Source organism: Mus pahari, chromosome 3, assembly GCF_900095145.1.
Source record: "Mus pahari chromosome 3, PAHARI_EIJ_v1.1, whole genome shotgun sequence".
NCBI lineage: Eukaryota > Metazoa > Chordata > Mammalia > Rodentia > Muridae > Mus > Mus pahari.
Genome location: NC_034592.1, coordinates 129,468,962 through 129,490,263, shown reverse-complemented (window position 1 = coordinate 129,490,263; position 21,302 = coordinate 129,468,962). Strand labels below are relative to the sequence as shown.

At 42.2% G+C, this 21,302-nt stretch overlaps 1 protein-coding gene across 1 annotated transcript in view; it reads right to left on the bottom strand.

Moving 5' to 3' along the window:
• The window catches only part of Xrn2 (5'-3' exoribonuclease 2), a 63,744-nt gene extending 57,327 nt beyond the window's left edge, over positions 1-6,417 (bottom strand). Inside the window, exon 1 of the mRNA XM_021193290.2 lies at positions 6,230-6,417. Coding sequence (XP_021048949.1) covers positions 6,230-6,304 — 75 coding nt within the window. The 5' untranslated portion in view covers positions 6,305-6,417. The remainder of the gene's footprint in view (positions 1-6,229) is intronic.
• Positions 6,418-21,302: the final 14,885 nt, after the last annotated feature.

Here is a 21,302-nt window from a genome sequence, read left to right as displayed (position 1 = left end):
ATATATAATTATTAGGGTATTTTTTGTGGACATCCTTGGGAGGCCTGATCTGGGGAATAGAGGGTGGGAGGAAGGCAGGGGGAAGACTGGGAGGAATAGAGAGGAGAAACTGTGGACAGGATATAATATATGAGAATAAATGTTGGGAAAAAAAAAAGAGTGCTTGTTGCTTTTGTAGGGGACCCAGATTTGATTCCCAGCATCCAGATCACAAGTATCTGTAACCCTAGTCCCAGTGAATCTGATGCCCTCTTCTGAACTCCAAAGGGCACCACACAAAGCCATGTAGGCAAACCACTCACACACGTAAAATAAGTCTAAAATATTTAAATAAATTAATAGTAAATGCTTAGTAACTTTCTAGAGACCCTCAGTAAGTCTAACATCTTACTGAGAAGGATAGCATAAAAGCAAAAATGTTAGCCAAGGAAAACTTTTATCTAGGAAAATTATCATTAAACAGTAAAGATGAAGTCCAGCAAGATGGCTCATAGGGGAAAAGCCCTTGCTGCCAAGCCTAATGACTTGAGTTCAACCCCTGGAATCCACAAGGTAGAAGGAACTGACCTCCACGTGCAGACCATGGCCATTTACCCACTGCCGCCAAATAAATGTGATTTAAAACATTTAGGCCAGTGAGATGGTTCGGGGGGGGGGGGCAAAGATATTTGCTGAGTAATCCTGGTCACATGAATTCAATCCTCAGAGGCCACATAAAGGTGGACTAAAGACCCCAAAAATTGTCCTCTGGCCACCAGGTACATAATCCCAGAACTTGGGAGGCAAGGGCAAGGCCAGTCTGGTTTACAGAATGAGTTCAAGGATGTCAGGGTTTACAAGAGAAACCCTGTCTTGAAAAACTGTAAGAACAAAACAAAACAAAGAACAACCTTGTCTAGCCTTTGGGCATCAAGTATGTATATGGTGTACATACATAGACACAGTCAAACACTGATATACATAAAATAAAAACAAGCCTTAAAAAAAAAAAAACAAACAACTCAAGTCAAACCAGACAATATGGTAAACATCTGTGTTCCAACCCAGTTGAAACAACAGGATCCTGAGAGTTTGAGGTTAGCTTTGCTTACATAGCTAGACTATGCAATAACAACAACGACAATAATAATAATAATAATAATAATAATAATAATAATAAATAACCAGTTAGCCTCCCCTAAAAAGTAAGCTTCCAGTTCAGTGGGAAATCCTCTCTTAAAAGAATATGGTGGAAAGTAAGAGAGGAAGATACTCAGTCCTCCTATGTCCTCTTCATGCACAAGCACAAGAACCACATACCTCTGTGCATGCACTGTGCATATAATCCCAAAATAAAAGATGATAAAACACTGAAGAAACTGATGCAGACACTAGACGATGAAAATCCCCCATGCACAGCCCAACAGCAATCTACAGATTCCATGTAATTCATATCAAAGTTGCAATGACATTCTCCATGGAAAGAAAAAATTCACATGGGAGTACAAAAAGCCAAAGCAATCCTGAGCATAAAGAACAACACTAGAAGTGTCACTACACTCCATCTCAAATTACACAACAGAACCATGGTAATAAAATCAGCAAAGTTATGAAATATAAAACAGATGTGTAAAAAAGAGGACCCAGAAATAAATAACAATAGCCATCATGGATTTGGCAAAAGTGCTAAAAAAAAAAAAAATCCCAGTTTTTCCAAAAAAAACAATGCTGCTGACTGAGTATTTACATGCAAAAGAGTTCTATCTCTTGTTCATTACAACATAAATTCAAAACAGATCAAAGATTTTAAATATCAGACCAGAAACTATGCAACTACCAGAAGAAATATATAGAAAACTTTAAGATAAAAGCACAAGCAAGGCCTCTAGTTGTCCAAGAAATTTCTAGGAAAAAAAGACAAATGAGAAGCTGAAGAGATGGTTTAGTGGTTGAGAGCACTTGTTGCTCTTCTAGAGGACCCAAATTTGGGTCCAGCACCAACATGGGTGGATCACATTTGCCAGAAACTCCACCTCTAGGGGGAAATCCAATGCTCTCTTGTGGCCTCAGAAGGCACTCTTACACTTTTACACAGACATGAATAAAAATAAATTAAAAATAAAAAAGATTAACAAATGAGATACATAAAAAAAGCAAGCAACTGGTAGTGAGAGCATACAGAATGAAAACCATCCCTGACAGTTATTCATCTGACACACACATACAATCTAATTAATAAATAAGTGAAATAACCTTTTAAAAGATAAAGTTGCCAATAATATGAAAAATAATCCTTAGTTATCAAGAAAGATACTGGGGAGTGCTGACACACACTGCTAGACAACAGCCATTATGAAAAAGAGAAAAAAGAAAAAGGTAGAAAGATAGAATTAGCATATGCTATGATCTAGCTATTATACCACTCTAGAATACAGACTAAAAGGAAATTGAGCTAGCATAAAACAGAAATATTTGTACACTCATATTTATTGAGACTGCCAGTGTCCAGTTTATAAAAACAGCTTAAGAATTTCATGAACACTGAAGGAAGATGTGTGACTACATACACTGGAGTAATATTAAGCCACAGAGGTGATGGATATTATGCCATTTGCAAGAAAATGGATGGAACTGGAAATCATTATGCTAAACAACCAGACTACAACAAATAATGCGTGCATTCTATGGTGATTTGAATATGGTTGGACCATGGTAAGTGGCACTATTAGGTGTGGCCTTGTTGGAGGAAGTGTGTCACTGTATAGGCAGGCTTTGAGGGCTTCTAGTGCTCAAGCTTCTCCCATCGTGGAAGAGACTCTTCTCCGGACTGCCTGTGGAAGACAGTCTCTTCCTGGCTGCCTTTGGATCAAGATGTACAACTCTCAGTTCCATGCACCACATCTACATGCAAGCTGCCATGCTTCCCACCATGATGATAATGGGCTGTACCTCTCAAACTGTAAGCCAGCCCCAATTATATGTTTGCCTTTTTAAGAGTTACCTTGATCATGCTATCTCTTCACAGCAATAAAACTCAAACTAAGACACATTCTCTCATGAGGAGTTTTTGACTTCTGCCAAAATAAGGCAATGGGAAGGAGTCAAGAATAAAGTGTGTAACATATGCACATGAGAGTATGATAATGAAATTCATGATATATAATTATATAGTACAGCAACACTATATTCAACAAATAAATGTATTTTAAAGCTTTTAAAGCTGCGCATAGTCGTGCATGCCTATAATCTTAGCACCCAGTAGGAAGGATTATGAGTTCCTGGAAAATGTTTCAAAAATGAAAGAGATGGTTAATACATGAACCAATATCAACTAATCTCAAAATTTAACTATGTAACATGAAAGTATGAGCCAGGAAGAATAAATAGCATAGAGGCCAACCAGAAGGTGCTTACTTAGAAGAAAGAACTGACTTCAAAGTTGTTCTCTGACCTCCAATACACATGACAAGGCATGTCACTGTCCCTCCACTCCTGTCCTGGGAACTTGTGTCTGTGTACATAAATATATACATACTTAAAAACTTTCACCAGGTGGTGGTGCACACCTTTAATCCTAGCACTCAGTAGGTAGAAGCAGGTAGAACTCTGAGATTGAGACCATCCTGGTCTACAGAACAAGTTCCAGGAGAGAAACCCTATATAAGAGAAAAAAGAAAAAGGAGAGAGTGTGAGCAAGAAAGCTTGCTCTCACCCATATTCTAGACAACACTAATTGCCAGATCACACACAGAAAAAGTCAATGTAGAAGGTAGTTAGTTGACCAGAAAAGAAAGATGTAAAAGAAGAGTGGATGGGATCTAAATATATTATGTAAATGTGTGCAAATGGCACGATGAAAACACTGAGAATAACTAATGCAAGCATGCAAAAAACTGATCAATTCTGAACAATGAAAGGGGATGGTCATAAGTTAGGCACATGACCTTCCCAGTTTTCACACTGGTACTGTCGTTAGTGAATAAGTTATCAAAAATATTGAAAATTTTCAAAAGCTTGAAAAACAATTTTCTTCTCCGTAATAAGCACCTGACAACCTAATATCAATCTAGTGTCAGAACAGTGTCTGATACATGGTAAATGCTACCAAAACCTGGTTAAATAAATGTCACAAAAACTGGCAGGCCTAGGGGCCGGCACCTTTAATCCCAGCACTTGGGAAATTAGAGGCAGGCAAATTTGAGGCCAACCAGAGCAACACAGTGAGACCTTGTCTTAAAAGAAAATATCTGACTTTTCTTCAACAATAATAGCTGGAAAGAGTGTTTCCAACATCTTCATGGGAAATGGTTTTCCAACTTGGGCTCATAATCACTCATGGAGAAAATAAATTTTAGGACCTACAATGACAGAAAACTCTGATCACACAGTGGCATTTCCTAAAAAGTCAATTCAAAAGTAAAAACCAAGGATAGCTTTAAGCCAAGAAAGATGGGCTATTCAGCAAACAGTAATTCTCAAGAAGCACCTTTCCAGGAAGCAGACTGAGAAAAGTGCTGTGAAGAAAACAGACATAAGGCAACTCCAGGCTGGGAGTGGCAGTACACAGGCAATTCCTGCTTGCCTGTGTGTGAGGGTCTGGAGTTTGTGGCTAAGTAGGGAGATCCTAGCTCCAAAGAAAAAAATAATACTTAAAAGAGGCGCAATGGACCAAAAAAAAAAAAAAAAAAAGGACTTGACAGAATGCCTGATAAAAGAATTTGGATGGGGAAAGGTATAAAGTGTACCCAAACTAGGGGTGCAAGGGAGTAAGGGAGGAGCTAGCTTGAGTAAAAGATAAGCAGCCTAAATTACACTCACAATGAAACATAGCCAACAACACTGCTTCTATCGAAGCTTGTATGGTCAAAGGTTTGACAATCTTGAATAAGAACTAAAATGTACAGGGGAACCAAAAAGTTAAAACAGCTGGGGGGGAGGGGACTAACATCAATCTTAGAAATAGAAAATGATACTTTGATTAGGCGATAGAATTTTTGTTTGTTTTGCAAGAGGGTCTCATTATGTAAGCCTTGGTTTGCTTTCAACTCTGTGTATTTCTGGCTGACCTCCAAAACTCAAGCCTACCTCTCTCCCAAGTGCTGGGAGTAAAGGTATGTGTCACTCCTTGGCCCCATATACGTTTAAACGAGTTCTCCGTTAAATTACAAAATTTACCGTCAGATTTATGGATTAGCATTAGAAAAACAGGGGTGGTGGTGAATAAATAGCTAATTCCTCTTCTACCCAAAATTAGATAGACCTAAAACCGATAAATCAAACTTAACCATATTAAGAGACACAACCAAAACAGTTCCAAGTGTCTGTTACGGAAAAAGGACTGAAGGAACAGTGGCTCTCCCTTTGGAAGACCATTCCCCCCGCCCCCAGGAGAACGCAACGTTTACAAAGGAAATAATGATTCAGCTCAGCAATCTGTCTTTGGAGAACACAAAAATATACTAGGATTGTCACCAAAACAAAGCTTTTGGTTTCTTCTAAGACAGGAAGTGAGAAAGTAAATAACTTCAGCAGGCGAAATAGGTTCTCGGAGAGAGGCGGCTCTAAAGCCGAAAGTGGGAGGGGACACATGTGCCCGGAACTTTTCCAATCCAGAAATTCTGAGAGTACAAAGTCGAACTCGACAGAATTACGCGAACGACAAAAGCAGCACTCACGAATCGGAACGACTAAAAGTCCGCCTGTAAACTAGCAAACTAACACCACTCCACAAGACAGGAGGTGAGACGCAGCGAGCTGCCCGGCATTCGTACAGCAAAGCCCGCCGGGGAGACAGACCGCTCCCCTATCCTACTCCTTCCTGACTAGCCGCTGCCCGCGCACGCTTAACTGCAACAAATGGCCAGGCTCGGGTGGAAAACAAGCGATCCGGCCAACGGGAACTCCGGGCTCAACACAGTGGACCAACCAGCGGTCCCTACCCTGCCAACCTTGCTGCCCGGGCTAGGGGGGCTGCCTAGCCAAGGCGCCCTTTGGAGCTCCGAGAGCTGCGCGGACGCCAAGGGAACAAAGCCGTGGGCGGAGCCTGGGGTGCCCCGCTTCGCAGACGGGGGAGGAGCCGCCCAAGCCCCCAAAGCCCCCTACTCGCCCTCGCTCCGCCCAGACCGCCTCCGGAACCGCGAACCCGCGAAGCGGCCCGCGAGGCAGCTTGGGGCGGGCGCCCATCCCCGAGGGCCGCGGCCTAGACGTGCCGCGCCGGGTTCCCACTCCGGCGTCCTGGCCGCCTCCTCACCTTCTCCTCCACGCAGTTGACAATGATGGACGGGTACTTGCGGCTGAGCCAGCGGAAGAACGCCGGGACTCCCATGACCAGCGGGCAGCTCGGAACAGCAGCCGGGCCAGCGGGAGAGGGGAACCAACGAGACTAGCAAGAGCGGCAGCCGCGGGCACCAGCACTTCCTCCCACGTGCGTTCAGCGGCCGGAAGTTACGTCATCCCACCGCCGCGGGGAATGTAGGGAAAGGAGCTCAGTTAAATGGAGGCCCGGCTCGGCGAGCTGTAGAGCTGGGTGGTGAGACCTGGCTCGCCGCGCCCTCTGGTAAAGCCTTTTGCGAGCCGACTCCTGGCCGATGCCTTCGCCCGTAATCCGGCCCAGAGCGCCGGCCACATTAGGCCCGCGGCCGCAAAGTCCTCGGGTGGCCGGGACTTTGGAAAGGCGTGGCCTCTCTGACTTCCTTTCCTACAGTCTGTCTTGACATGAATAGAAGCATCTACACTCTAGTTTGCATTTCCTGGTTTCTCTCATTTCTATGCTTCTGTGCCTGGCCGAACTATGAAAAAGCATCCTAAAGTGTTTTGCAATTTTTTTTTAAAAAATCTGCTTTGCATAAGCAACTTTTTAAAAATATGTTTTAAGATTTATTTTTAGTTACGCAATGTGTGTATATCTACATGTGGCTTTGTGAACGAGTGCTGGTACCTGTGGAGGCCAGAGGTTTCAGATCTCCTGGAACTGGAGTTACAAACAGCTGTAGTCAGCCTGCTGTTCATGCTGCTTTGGAGAAGCAGCATGAACGCTTTACTGCTGAGCCATCTCTCAGCCCAATGAGTCACTTTGAACAGTTGCAGAATCTAGCCAAAATTTGGTGTTAACCTTGTCGCTATGCTCAATCTATCAACATTTGCTGATATCACGTCCTAGCATTTATTGAGTACCTATGATGTGCTCAGGCAAGGAACTAAAGATTTAATCACCAGTTGAGCCCTCTGTGCTGGCTGGCTGTGTCATGCGGGTGACTCCAGTGTGAAAATATTCTCCAAACAGAAAAAGCAGTTTATTAGATTCAGTGCATACAGCAGGCAAGAAAGTAAAAGCTGAAAGGGGCTAGTTTTGCGGAAGCATGTTTCTATGTGGGCAGTAACAGCCTGGCCTTGAGGCAGTGATTGTTTGCTTGAGTCAGGCACAGTGTAACTCCACCCATCCTGTGGTCTTGCTCTACCGTTTTTTTGTTTTTTGTAACACATAACAGATAAGGTCAGGTTATCAAAGAGCTAAATCGCTTGCTTATTCATATTGCTTGTATTTCACTTTAACCAAGGATCATTTAATCCTCTCTTCTCAAACCAACATGATATTTTTATCCCTTCTTTTCTGGTGGCTTCAAATGTACCCTGTCATATCCCCCATCCCACCTGCAGCATATGAAAGAAGTCTTGAAAGAGCCATTTGCTCAAGCTTGAAAGTCTCTCTTCCCTGAATCCCCCTTGGCCTGATAAGTCACACTCAATCACAAAGGCTCACCTTAAGAGACCTCTGTAAAGTGTTTCTCTGCTACCTGTCAAGCAGTAAATGTTGCCCCTTCCTCAATGGTTTAATGACTTCATTTAAATGCTAGTGTAGAGGTAACTTAAATGCTTAGAGAGGTATCTAGCCTGTGTTTAATTTAAGAATAGTATATATATATATACATATAAATATATATATATATATATATATATATATATATATATATACACTAGTGTGTGTGTGTGTGTTCAAGAATATTATTTGGAAATAGCCACTTCTTAAGAGTTTGGGCCCTCTGGGATGTGCAATGTTCTTATATGAACACAAACTCATAGGTAGTTGGGTAGGAGCAGGAGGGCTACTTTGAGCACCTCCACCAGAGTCCATCACAAGTGGTTTTGAACTTAGAAATGTAAAAAAAGTCAAAGCTGCATAACATGATAAGCACTGAAACTTCCTAGTCTGGCAAAGAGATACACACCAGTAATCCTGGCACTGAACAGGGTGAAGAGGCAGGAGAGTTGCCTGGGTCAAAAAACAAAGGAAACATATACAAACATGCTAGTCTACAATGTTAGGCTGGAGCCCTTGGTCATCCCCCTGCACAAGCTGGGAAATCCCATTTGCCCTCCTTCCCTACCTCTTGCCCCTGCCACTCAGAAAAAAATTCCCCCACCCGCTTGGAAAGAACTCCCAGCTAACAGGTCACCATGCCTTGTCTCCATGTTTCCCACAACCCACCCAAGAGTGCCAGCCCAGAGACTCGGTTTTTGACCATATGTAGCTCCTAGTTCACACCCAGAGCCCAAGACTCAAAAATGCCCCTGCTTCTAGCCTAGCTGCTTGACTTCACTGACCTCTACCTATGAGACCGGTGAGCCCACCTGAGAGCTGCCTCCTCTTAAGCCTGCCTTTAACTACTTTGCATGTGCTCAAATCTGGTCCATAACTGCATCGCTGAGGGAGAAAAAAGCCTGTCATCCAACAACAGGTCTAAGTCTGGTTCCAGGGGGTTTGGGGCTAAAAAAAAACCTGTCTTCTTATAATGTGGTTTGTATAAGATGCCCCCCATAGTCTTATGAATTTGAATGCTTGGCCCCCAGTTGGTGGCCATTTTTGGAGAGGTAGGAGGTGTGGCCTTGTTGGAGTGAGTGTGTTACAGAAAGTGGGTTTTGAGAGTTTCAAAAGCCAGACAACATTCCCAGTCTGCTCTCTCTGCTTCTTGCTTGCAGTTTAAGGCAGGAGCTCTCAGCTTTCTGTGCCAACTGTCATGCCTGCCTGCTGCCACGCTTCTCAACCTCCATGGTGATGGATTCTTCTTCCTCTGGAACTGTAAGCTCAAATAAACCCTTCTATAAACTGCCTCGGTCATGGTATTTTATCACAGCAATAGAGAAGTAACAATAAGTTTGTAGATTACATGATCCTCTCCCATCACCCTCAACACACACACACAGAGTGCTAAGCTATTCTGGGCTAAGTTCCTGTCTATTGTAAAGACTTGTCCTAATAAGCCTGTTACAGAATTTAGGGAAGTACTCAGCCCAGTCACTTGCATAGTGAAATGATTTAAAGAGAAGAGGTAGAAAAATTTGACATTTGGTGCTTAGCAGTTAAGAGCACTTCACTGCTCTTGCAGAGGACCTGGGTTCAGTTCCCAGCACCCACATGATGGCTCACAACCATCCATAATTCTAGTTTCAGGGATCCTCTTTGGACTTTCTCGGGCACAAGGCATGTACATGGTGTACAGACATAGACATGGGCAAAACATGCATACGCATAAAACATGCATAAGTATAAATAAAAAATAAATAAATCTCTTTAAAAATTTTGGATGTTTGGCATTCAGAAGAAAAAAAAAGTAAAGAAAAAAATAAAGAAGTAAAACCCAGACAGTGGCAGGAGGGTATGGACTAAACCTTACAACACTTTCTTCAACCCAGTGTGACCTATGAAGTCTTTTAATATTCAAGCTTGAGTTTGTCTTGTATACATTAAAGAAGAGACTGAGTCTGGGATGTTGCATCACTATGGTCTGGAATCACAAGTGTGGTCAATGAATAGCTCAAGAAGAGGAGAGGTGATGAGTGTTTGTATTGGAAATACACAGGAGTACTGAACCAGACTGTAGGCTTCTACAGACTTAGAAAACAGAAGAAAGCTTTCAACTGACATCTGAATCACATTCATGTAAAAGATGATATGTATGTAATACAGAGCATTAGTTTTTCATTATACTATATAAATCTAGACTTTTTTTCAGGAACTAGAAGTTACTAAACTACCATGAAAATATGCTTTTCATAATATGACTCAATAAAGGTAACTCTTTAAAAGCTATTGATTCTTTTGCTGACAGCCATGGTCTGAGCTGCCACCTGGGGCCTGGGATGAATTTCACTTGGTGCATCCCATTCCCACTCATCTCCTTATCCCTCAGTATCAGTCCTCCTCCACCCTTTCTTGCAACATCCTCCCCAAAATAAAATATAATAATAATAAGCATCTTGTTATGGAAGCTGTAGTATGTCACCGTGTGCCCCACAGAATACTCTTTTGTCCACACATCTTCGCTTGCAAATGTTTATTGCAATGACTCATTGGTCTGATTTGAGGCCTCTGGCTTCTGCTACACTATCGATACTGGAGCCTCACCTGGAAGTCTCTTGGACATCCTGTTGTTGTCCTATATCATGGAGATCCTGCATCTTTGGATCTCCAGGACTGGCTCCTTCACATGCTCCAGCAGTTCATAGATAGAATAAATACTGGGGTAGGCCAACTCAAATTCCTGGATCTGGGCCTGGGTGGTAGCTGAGTTTGGTCAACCTGACAGCTCTCCCATATAAACTACATCAGGGCTAGTTGTCCAGTACTGCCCTGGCTGGCACACCCAATGCAAGGCTAGCAAGGGGCAGGGCCATCTTTCCTGCCTGTCACAGGCTTAGAGGAACAAGCTGGGGGAGGGCATCTCCCCTTTGCACCAACTCTCCTGTGCTCATGGCTTCAGGGTTGACCCCCCACCACCCTACTGCCAACAGATGTGATATAGGGCTGGCTCTCCTGAGTGCTGCAGTTAGTGAGGTGTGGGGCCAGCTCTACACAGGCCTTGAACATCAACATGGTCCCAGTTGGCAGCCCAGATCAGAGATGTCAACATGGCCTTTGGTGGTAACACGAGTCACAGTCATCAACACAGACCCCTGCTGCTGCATGGCCATAGACTCAGACCTGGCCCTGAGAAGCAGCTCAGGCCAGGACTTGATTGTGTCTCCTACTACTGGTGGGCCTTCAGGTTAAAAGAAACTCTTTTATTATACTGGTTTATTTGAGGCAGGGTACATGACGTAATGAATGTGTGGAGGTCAAAGGACAAGTTATCCTATCATATGGGTCCCTGGATTCAAACTTGAGTCTTCAGTCTTGGCAACAAGCACCTCTACTGGACGAGTCATTTCACTGGCCTAGTAAGGGCAGCTCTTAAAAAAACAGTTATCCTAGATGAAAAGCTACCACAGTATATGTTAAAACAACATGAACACTCCTACTTTTCAGGGAAATTTTGTCAGTAAAGCTGGGGCAAAGCCAAATCTGGAAGGAGAGGCTGCTAAGCTCTCTGGAGGTAGAGTGGGGAGAGTGAGTGGGAAATAGACCCCCAAAGGTTCATGAACATTTAAAAATTCATTTCAATTCCCATTAACATTGTAATTATTACAGAGAATAGTGTTTGGTTTTGCCTATTATTGGTGTCTAGATTATTTTGTGCTTTCTTTCTTTCTTGATCCTTATCAGTTTTGCCCAGTTTATAGCTCCACAGTACACTCTTATTTGTCTGTCAGTCTCATCCAGCCCAGGCTGGCCACAAAATCTCTTTTGTGGCCAAGAGTAACCTTGAACTTCTGCTCTTCCTCCCTCTCCCTCTAAGTGCTGGGATTGTGGACATACACCACCATGCCCAGCTGAGATATACTTGTTTTTCCTTAAGTTGTAAAAGTGCATTGTAATTGTGTGTATGTGGTAGAGGTGTGTGCATGCGACTATCCTCAGATACCCTGGAGCTGCCCGATGTGAGTAATAGGAACCAAACTTGGATCTTCTGTGCTCCTTTTAACCCCTCCATCAACTCCTCCAGGCCCTAGCTGAAATGTATTTATTTATTCATTTAACTTTCACAGTTTCAGAAGCCCAAGACCAAGGTGCTAACCGGTACTGTCTCTGCGGTCTTATCCTGGATCTTCCTACGACTTCAGGTCATTTTCCTTCTTGTGTGTCTCAGTCCAATTCAGGAACTTTTTAAAGGTAAAAAATATGGCTGTATGACCCAGGCAAACCTCAAACCCCAAATCCTCTTACATCAGCCACCTCCAGTTGCTAGAATTACATGCGTGCTCTACCTCACCTGGCACCGAACTTCCCCTTCTATCAGGAAGGCCAAGCCTAATGCGGCGTAAGACCTAGTGGCCTCATGTAATTAGATCATTAAGGGGTCTATCTTCAAATACATTCACATCCTGAGATATTAAAGCTGAGCAGCATTGACAAACTGTTTTTCTCTTCTTGGGCTCTTTTTATTTGCTGAGACAGTACCGCCAGGTTGGCTTTGAACTTAAAACCCTGGGTGTTAGGATTAAAGGCCTGTGCCACTACATTAGCCTTTGCTTTACAATTTCTCTCTCTGTGTGTCTCTGTCTGTCTGTCTGTCTGTCTGTCTGTCTGTCTGTCTGTCTCTCTCTCTCTCTCTCTCTCTCTCTCTCTCTCTCTCCAGTTGATATTTCATCTTTAGAACTATGTATTTCAAAAGAAAGCATCTTTGCCTCCTTGGTCTTAAGAGTAGGAACCAGGACTCCGTTCCTAATGACATTACATCTGGTGGAGCCGAGCACCTCTGAACAGTGACTCAGTTCAAGGATGAAATGAGCCTTTGTCTGCTAAGTAGCATCATAACTTCGGAATTAGAGACATTCTTGTTGGGTATAAAGTGCTACTGTCCCCATCACTTTTTGGCTGAACCCAGCATTATCTCTCTTACGTTTAATTGCAAGTAAAGGTACTAAGCATTAAGATCCATAATCTTAAGGCTGCAGAGATGGCTCAGCACTAAGGGAGTTGTGATGGTTTGCTTGGCTCAGGGAGTGGCACTATTTAGAGATGTGGCCTTGTAGGAGTAAGTGTATCACTGTGGGCATGGGCTTAAGACCCTCACCCTAGCTTCCTGGAAGTAAGTCTTCCACTAGCAGCCTTTGGATGAAGACGTAGAACTCTCAGCTCTGCCTGTGCCATGCCTGTCTGGATGCTGCCATGCTACCACCTTGATGATAATGGACTGGACTGAACCTCTGAACCTGTAAGCCAGCCCCAAAGAAATGTTTTTTATAAGACATGCCTCGGTCATGGTGTCTGTTCACAGCAGTAAAACCCTGACTAATACAGGAGGTCATTGCTCTTTTGGAAGAGCTGGGCTAGGTTCCCAGTACCCACATGGTAGCTAACAGGCATTTTTAACTCCAATTCCAAGGGATCTCGATGCCCTATTTTGGCCTTTATGAGCACTACATGTGACATACAGACAGACGTACATGCAGACGAAACACTCATACATGAAAAAGATCCACAGTCTTTCCTATATATCCTTGGATCTATAAAAAGGGGAAAATTAAAATACCACAATTAAACTCTCTTTAATAACTTAAAAAAAATTAAGGAAGAATGAAATATTGACATCAGTACGAAACACAAGATATAGCCACAAAATATAAAGTATTGTGTAGCGGGACCCAATGAACACTACTCAAACCCATCCCAGTGGCAGCAGCGTGCCTTCCTCACTACCTGGCCCAATGTTCTGGGTTCCCAAGTGAAATAAACACACACACACCCTTTATACTTTGATATGCCTTAAACAGATCAATGGCCAGGCCACTTTCTAACCTCCATGTGGCTGATCCATCTCCACTCCTCCATATTCCCAGGCTGGTTACTTTCTAACCCTATATTCCATCTTTGCTGCCCTAAACCCAAATGTGTAGCCCTCTTGGGCTGTAATGCCCAACTCCTTGATGACTGCTAGGCTCTCTGTCTTCTGCACCTCTCAGGCCTGGTCTCTCTTCCTACCCCTGCACAGTGGATCTCCCTCTTCCTGCTCCTTCCTTGGTCCTTTGCCCAGGAAATCTAAAGTCCCAGCCCAGCCATTGGCTGTCAGCATTTTTATTTACCAATCAGAACTGACTGGGGTTGGGACACAGCAAGCAGGTTTTGGGGGAACCTAATTAGCATGAGAACACAAGCAGCTACATAACATTGTAATTACATAACAGTTTAAGGAAAATAAATCTCTCAGCACAGCATTTAATTGGATTTCAAAAGAATTTTCCAGGTCATAATACCTGCACATATTTAGAAAAAGTAGAGCTTTTGACATCTAATAAAATCATCAAAACACAAGGAAATAAGAGTCTTGGACTGTTATTAGCTTTGGGTAAAAACAGGGAATGTGAACAAGAGAACACCGATACTGGGGCTGGAGAGATGGTTCAGTGGTTAAGAACACTGGCTGCTCTTCCAAAGTTCTCAGCACCCACATGATGGCTCACAATTGTCTGTAACTCCAATTTCAGGGGAATCTAATACTTTCTTCTGTTCTCCTAGAACATCAAGCATATGTGTGGTATAGAGACATGCAGGCAAACCACACATACACATAAAATATGTTTTCATTTATATTTATATAAATAAGTTATTTGTTTTTATTTATTTTTTGAGCAACAGTCTCACTATATAGTCCTAGCTAACCTAGAACTTGGTACATAGACTAGCATGTACTTAGACTCACAGAGATCTGCCTGCTTCTGCCTCCTGAGTGCTAGGACTAAGGGCATGAATCACTATGCCTGGCCAAGAAAACCAAAACCAAACCAAAACCAAACAAAACCAAACAAAAACAAAAAAAATAACTTTTTAAAATAAGATAGTATTTCTGGAGACAAGGATAGTTCTCAGGTTTGATTTATCATGATACTAAAATATCATGATGCTAAAATAGATCTAAACAAAAGTATTTTTAAAATGTAATACTTTTATTGAAGAGTATAAAGGGGCCCTACAGCCAAAGACATTGAGAAGTTATATTTTAGAACATGAAGCTAGAAAAGGGAACTCTAAGTTGCTGTTCCTGGAACCCATCCAAAGCTCGTCTTTCGGATTTCTAGGGGATTGACATATTCAGTCTCCATTTTAGATGCTCTTCACTACCTAAAATAATCTGTAATCATTGCTGTGTGAGTGACTTTGCCCAGAGCTGAGGTTCCTCGTTAGGAATTACAGAACTTCGCACCCCCCATTTTGCACACACACCCCCATCTGTCTCTTTAATCTTGCTCACTCTCCTTTACTCAGCACACTGCACATTTTCTCACTACTCTCAGTGGAAACCTAGCCAGCACAGAGAGTGGTAACCATGCCACAGCCTGAATGCTGCACTGTCTTAGGATCTCCTCCATCCGATAACTTAATCTGTCACTTGAATTCAGGTTTGCTCAAGTTTTTAGGGCACGGACAAAATGAAGTCAAGTTCTTCAAGTTCTTCTCTAAAATGTAACAGAAATGGCCTCTAGCTGAGCTCCAGTATTGAATCCTTATTCTGCTCTGAGACGTCATGAGTAATTTTCACTGCTGGCCTTTTTGTCCACAGTCTAGTCCTCCACAGATCCACCAGAATGGTCTATTAAGCTCTACTTACAGTATTCTGAGGTTTATCTACCCCACAGATCCAAACTCTTCCTTATCCTTCCCATGAACTGGTTCCTCGAGCCTAGGAACCACATGACCACTTCTCAGTACAATTGACTATACTCAGTCTCTTTTCTATTGCTGTGACGAAATCCTGGTAACAATGTAAAGGGAAAGGGTTTATTTTATTTATAGTTAGAGATATTATATTCCAGAACAGCATGGAAAGCCTTGTGTCTTGGCAGAGCAGGAAGCAGAGAGAGATGAATGCATGTATTCATTGGGTTTTCAACTTTCCTCAGCTTGATTCAGGTTAGGTCCTCTGCCCTTGAGATGGTGCTCCCCACATTTACGGTGATCCTCCTCAGTTAATCCACTCAGGAATCAGCCTCACAGACAATGCAGGAGGTATATTGTCTAGATCAGTAGTTTTCAACCTGTGGGTTGCATCCCCCACAGCGATCAGATATCAGATACCTACATTATGATTCATAACAGTAGCAAAATTACAGTTATGGAGTAGCAATGGAACAATTTGGTGGTTGGGGGTTACCACATATGAGGAACCAACTGTATTTAAATGTCATAGCATGAGAAAGGTTGACAACTACTGGTCTAGATGATTTCAAACCTAGTCAAGGTGACAATGAAGATTAACCATCATAATTGCCAAGTGTACTTCAAAGACAAAAGTAAAAATGACCTTGATGAGTAAGTATTCGGAACATGTTTGTTCCTATACAATTCTATTCTCATTGACCTTTACAATGTAGCTCAGAAAAACAAGGACAGAAGTGTAACACAGAAATGTATATCATTGAAAGATACATCTTAAAGCTCCAATAAGTATACATTGATATATATGGTCAGAAAGATTATTTAATTCTAAGGTCCCACTGTGTATGCTTGCATCTTAAGTCAACTAAAACCATACAGCATCCTCAGCCACAAAAACCTAACAATGAGTAACGTAGTGGTGGTTTGAATATGCGTGGCCAAGGGAGTGTCAGTATTAGGAGGTGTGGCCTTGTTGGAGTAAGTGTAACCTTGTTGTAGGAAGTATGTCGCTGTGGGTGTGGGCTTTGAGATCCTCCTCCTAGCTGTCTGGAAGTCAGTTTCCTGCTGTCTGCCATTGGAACAAGATGTAGAACTCTCAGCAACTCCAGCACCATGCCTGTTTGGATGCTGCTGTGCTCCTACCATGATGATAATGGACTGAACCTCAGAACCTGTAAGCCCCAGTTGAATGTTTTCCTTTATAAGAGTTGCTATGGTCATGGTGTCTATTCACAGAAATGGAAACCCTAAGACAGTAGTATGAAGTTTGTGGGAAATATTCTTTTGTGAAGTAGTCTGGCACTTACAACAAAGCAGACTACATTTCTGGGGTCACCCTAATGCCTTTTTACTAACTGTTCTCTAAATTTCTCTGACAATGAGAATACTTTTTTTTTTTTGCAAAACATTTGCATTCTTTAGCTGCTTTGAGAAATGATGCTGTATATATACATATAGATACCTGCTACTACTGATGCATTTAGCAAGTTGGGCTACATGTACTGGGTTTTAGAGAGAAAGATATGATAAAACCCAGAAGTCTAAATCCATACTTGGTATTACGTAGATTTAGATGACAAATCCTATGCTTGAGTCTAAACTATAACCTACGAGATCAGAGCCTGCTATAACATGATTTGCTTGTTTGTAAAGCAGGTACAAGATGTCCTACATCCAATACAATGAAAGGAGCCTACTCTATTTCTTTCTGTAATATGACATTTGAAGAAATTCTGGCAGATTTCCATTTGAGGCCACAGGTTGTATTGTCTCTTAAAGGGAGACGGGAAGTTGACAGAAGTCACATATCCCTAAGAGTGAGCGGTGTAATTCCCTCTGTGGTACAAATGGAAGAGTCTCGATGGAAAAGACCTCGGTTAAAGGATAATCAGGTGTAAAGCACTCCGAGAAATGTCGAAGGTAAGACCTCAACCCTACAAGCTGATAAGCCAGCCCTGACTTTTATTTAGTGACATGAGTGACATTTATCTGCCTTTCACTAGAACATCTAATCCACTTGTCAAGGTGTGTCTTTAAATGGAGACCTGATTTCTGGTCAGAGTTGGCAGGCTTCGAATACAAATGTGACTGCCCTGGCTGAAATTCCTTATTGGAAAAAAAAAAAAAGAGAACACAGAGACACGAAATCCTCACACAAATCCTTACAACAGCAACACTGCTTTGCCTCTAAAAGACATCCCCTGTAGAGATTCTTGCTGCTACTGTGCCTGCTTTATGTTCTGCCAATTAAACAGAATGAATGATAAAATGTTCACAAATCTTAGTACTCCCTCCTTGGTCCCCTATATAACCATAGAATTATAGATTCTTCTCCTTACTTCCAAATTATCTACCCAGACCAGTTTTGGAAACTGAAAATCAAGATGGCTGAAGAACATCTAGATCTGCCTAGCTCTACGTGAGAATCTATGGGAGATCCAGGGTCCAATGTCAGCGTAAGGAGCAGATGTTCCAAGTGCGTACGTAAACATAAGTACAGTTGAAGTTAAGTAACACTAGCAATTAGTGAAGGAGGAGACTGTAAATATTTACAGATAAACAGAATTTGGTATGTGAGCTCAAAAGAGAGGAAAAAAGGCCAGGCGTGAGTGCTGATGAATTGAAACAAGGATCGGTAGAGGAAGTAGGACATGAAACAGGTCTTCATGGAGCAGTGGAATAAATAAGACCCCCATTAAAATGATGTCTTGCTGGGCGCGGTGGCTTACACCTTTAATCCCAGCACTCTGGTGGTAGACAGTCTGATCTCTGTGAGGTAGAGGCCAGCCTGGTCTAGGCCAGCGAGGGCTTGTTACACAGAGAAACCTAGTCTCAAAAGAAATAAACACACAAATAATAAATATAAAATATAAATAAATAAAATGATGTCTCATTAACTATAAGAAGTGTTCTTTCTCCCCCATCTTCCTCTGCCCACACTTCCCTTTCCTCTTTCTCTCCTCTGCTTCTTCTCCCATATGTTTTGTTGACCACTTAATTCATTCTGTCCATGCCATGAGTTTGTCTAGCCTCATCCTAAATCATGACACCTCACAAAAGTCTCCTCTGTTTTGTTTTGAAACAGGATTTCACTCAATAGTCCAGGCTGACTTAAATCACAGTCATCTTTCTACTTCAGCCTTCCAAGTGCTAGGATTACAGACCTGAACAATCAGGTCTGGCGGGGAAGTCGCCTCTGTTTCCTCTTTTGTTGTTTGTTTAAATATGTTATTTTAATTGTGTGTGTCTGAGTGGAGGTATGTACACAAATGCTGGTGCCCATGGAGGCCAGAGACACTGGAGCCTACTGAAGCTGGAGTCACAACCGCCTGACCTGAGTACTGGGATCTAAACTTGGGTTCTCTGGAAGACCAGGACATGTGTTAAGTTCTGAACTATCTCTCCATCTTGCTTTCTTTCATTGTTAAGATAGAGACTCACTACATATCTCTAGCAGGCCTGGAACTTACTGTGTACATCAGGCTGGCCTTAAATTCACAGAGCTCTGCCTGTCTCTACCTCTGACTGCTACAATTAAAGGTGTGCACTACCATGCCTGAACCCTATTTCTTCTTCAGGGAATACAATACCCTCTTTTGGCCTCTGTGTACATATATGAACATAGTGCATAAACAAACACACAGGCAAAACACACATACACAAAAATTAAAAAGAAATACATCTTTTTAAAAAGGAGGTGCATTACTTAGGTATAATTACACACATTAAAATGTGCTTTAATGCAGGGCTCAGTAAGTTTGAGACATGACATGAATATACTTGGAAGTCATCACTAATCAAGATGTAAAATAATCCCATCTCCCCACAAATGTGCCTTGAGCTCCCTGCTCACTCCTGGAATGGAGCAATCACTGAACTGAGTTTTGGGGTATCAATTAGATTTTTTTCCCTAGATTTTGATCTAAAAGAAATTATCCACTTATAGTCTTTATCTGGCTTATTCTAACTGTGTGATGTTTTTGAAATCCATCTATAATTACATAAATCAGTTTTATATTTTAATTGTTGTGTAGCATGCTAGAAGTTGTTTTCACATAGCCTGATAGGGAGTTTCTGTGATTTAAACAAACAAGCAAGAAAGCAAACGAACAATCTACAACAACAACAAGAATAATAAGAACAACAACAACAACAACAAACTAAACCATAACAAAAATAACTTAGTAGAAAAGGGGCATGACTTCATCTTACAATTTCTGGTTACAGTCCATCATTGTGAGGAACTCAAGGCAGGAACTTCAAAAAGCAAGTCACATCGCATCCATAGTCAAGAGCACAGAATTGAATGTACACTTGCTCACTTGCCTGCTTGTGCACAGTTTTCTCCCCTCACAGTTCAAGAATCCCTTCCTAGGGAGTGGTGCCCCCCACAGTAGGCTGGGTCTTCACTGGTTAGCTAATTAAAACAATCCCTTAGAGACATATTCACAGACTAACCCAATATAGATAATTGTTTTAGTTGGGGTTTTACTACTGTGAACAGACACCATGACCAAGGCAACTCTTATAAGGGCAACATTTATCTGGGACTGGCTTACATGTTCAGAGGTTCAGTACACTGTCATCAAGATAGTAACATGGCAGTGTCCAGGCAGATGTGGGACTGGTGGAGTCAAGAGTTCTACATCTTCATCTGAAGGCTGCTAGGAGAAGATTGGCTTCCAGGCAGCTAGGATGAGGGTCTTAAAGCCCACACCCACAGTAACACACCTACTCCTACAGGGCCACACCTTGTAATAGTGCCACTCTCTGAGCATATGCAAACCATCACAATAATCCTTTAGTGAAACTCTCTTCCCAGTAGATTTTAGGTTGAGTCAGGTTGACAAATCTAACCATAAAATGGAAGCTTAGGGTGTTTCTAGTTTTGTGGATTAAAACTGTTACTGGGGAAAGTGAGGTTTCCTACTGGGCTTTTAGTCTCATTAATAATAATAATTAATAATAATAATAAAAGAGTTCATAACTAGCGTAGAAGAAATCTCAGTGACAAATTTATTAGCCTTCCAGAGAAAAACAACAGATTATGCTCACTCCAAATCTTGGTAGGGGTCTAGAGGATGAGGATGGAGGAGAGAAAACGAGAAAGCCAAACCTTTCCAGTGGGGGTTGACAAGCAACTGCACAGCACAAAAGGAGGGGAGAGGGCTTCAGATAACGTGTGAGAAAGACTAGAGTGCCTGAGAAAGCAGGCTTGGGCTTTCGGCTGGTGTCCCAAAGAAAAAGAGATAAAAGAAAAAGAAAACTTTAAACAGGCAAACTCTGCAGTGCTACATGGATGGAAGCTCTGCCAACAACTGCCTGGAGGGAGAGGCTTCTGGAAAGGACCAGCTCATTATCTCAGGAGAGGGATAATTAGTCCTCCCTCCTCTAGCCTGTTTTTAGGTGCTGAGGGGTAGATGTGGTCAGACGATTTTCAAAGTCATCGCTATTAACTCTTAAAACCAGGAGACAATGGGATATAATGTTTTGAATGGCTTAGAATGTCAGGTCTCTCTCTACCCAGGGCTGGAGGTAGAATAAGATTCTCTTGACCAGGAGGAAGTAGCTTTGCCATAGTAAACCTCTATGAAGCCTAGACAGGTATGGATGGACTTCTATGGTGATTTAAATTCTAAGAAGGAGCAAAGTCGGTATTTACCTTTCTGGAGTGACCAGGTGGGGAAATGGGAGGTAGAATCCGAAGCTGATGATTAGTAAGCGGGGTACAGCCAGAACTATTTTCCTGTTAAAGCCCTAAAGTCACACATGAACCAGATCATCGGCCAAAGCC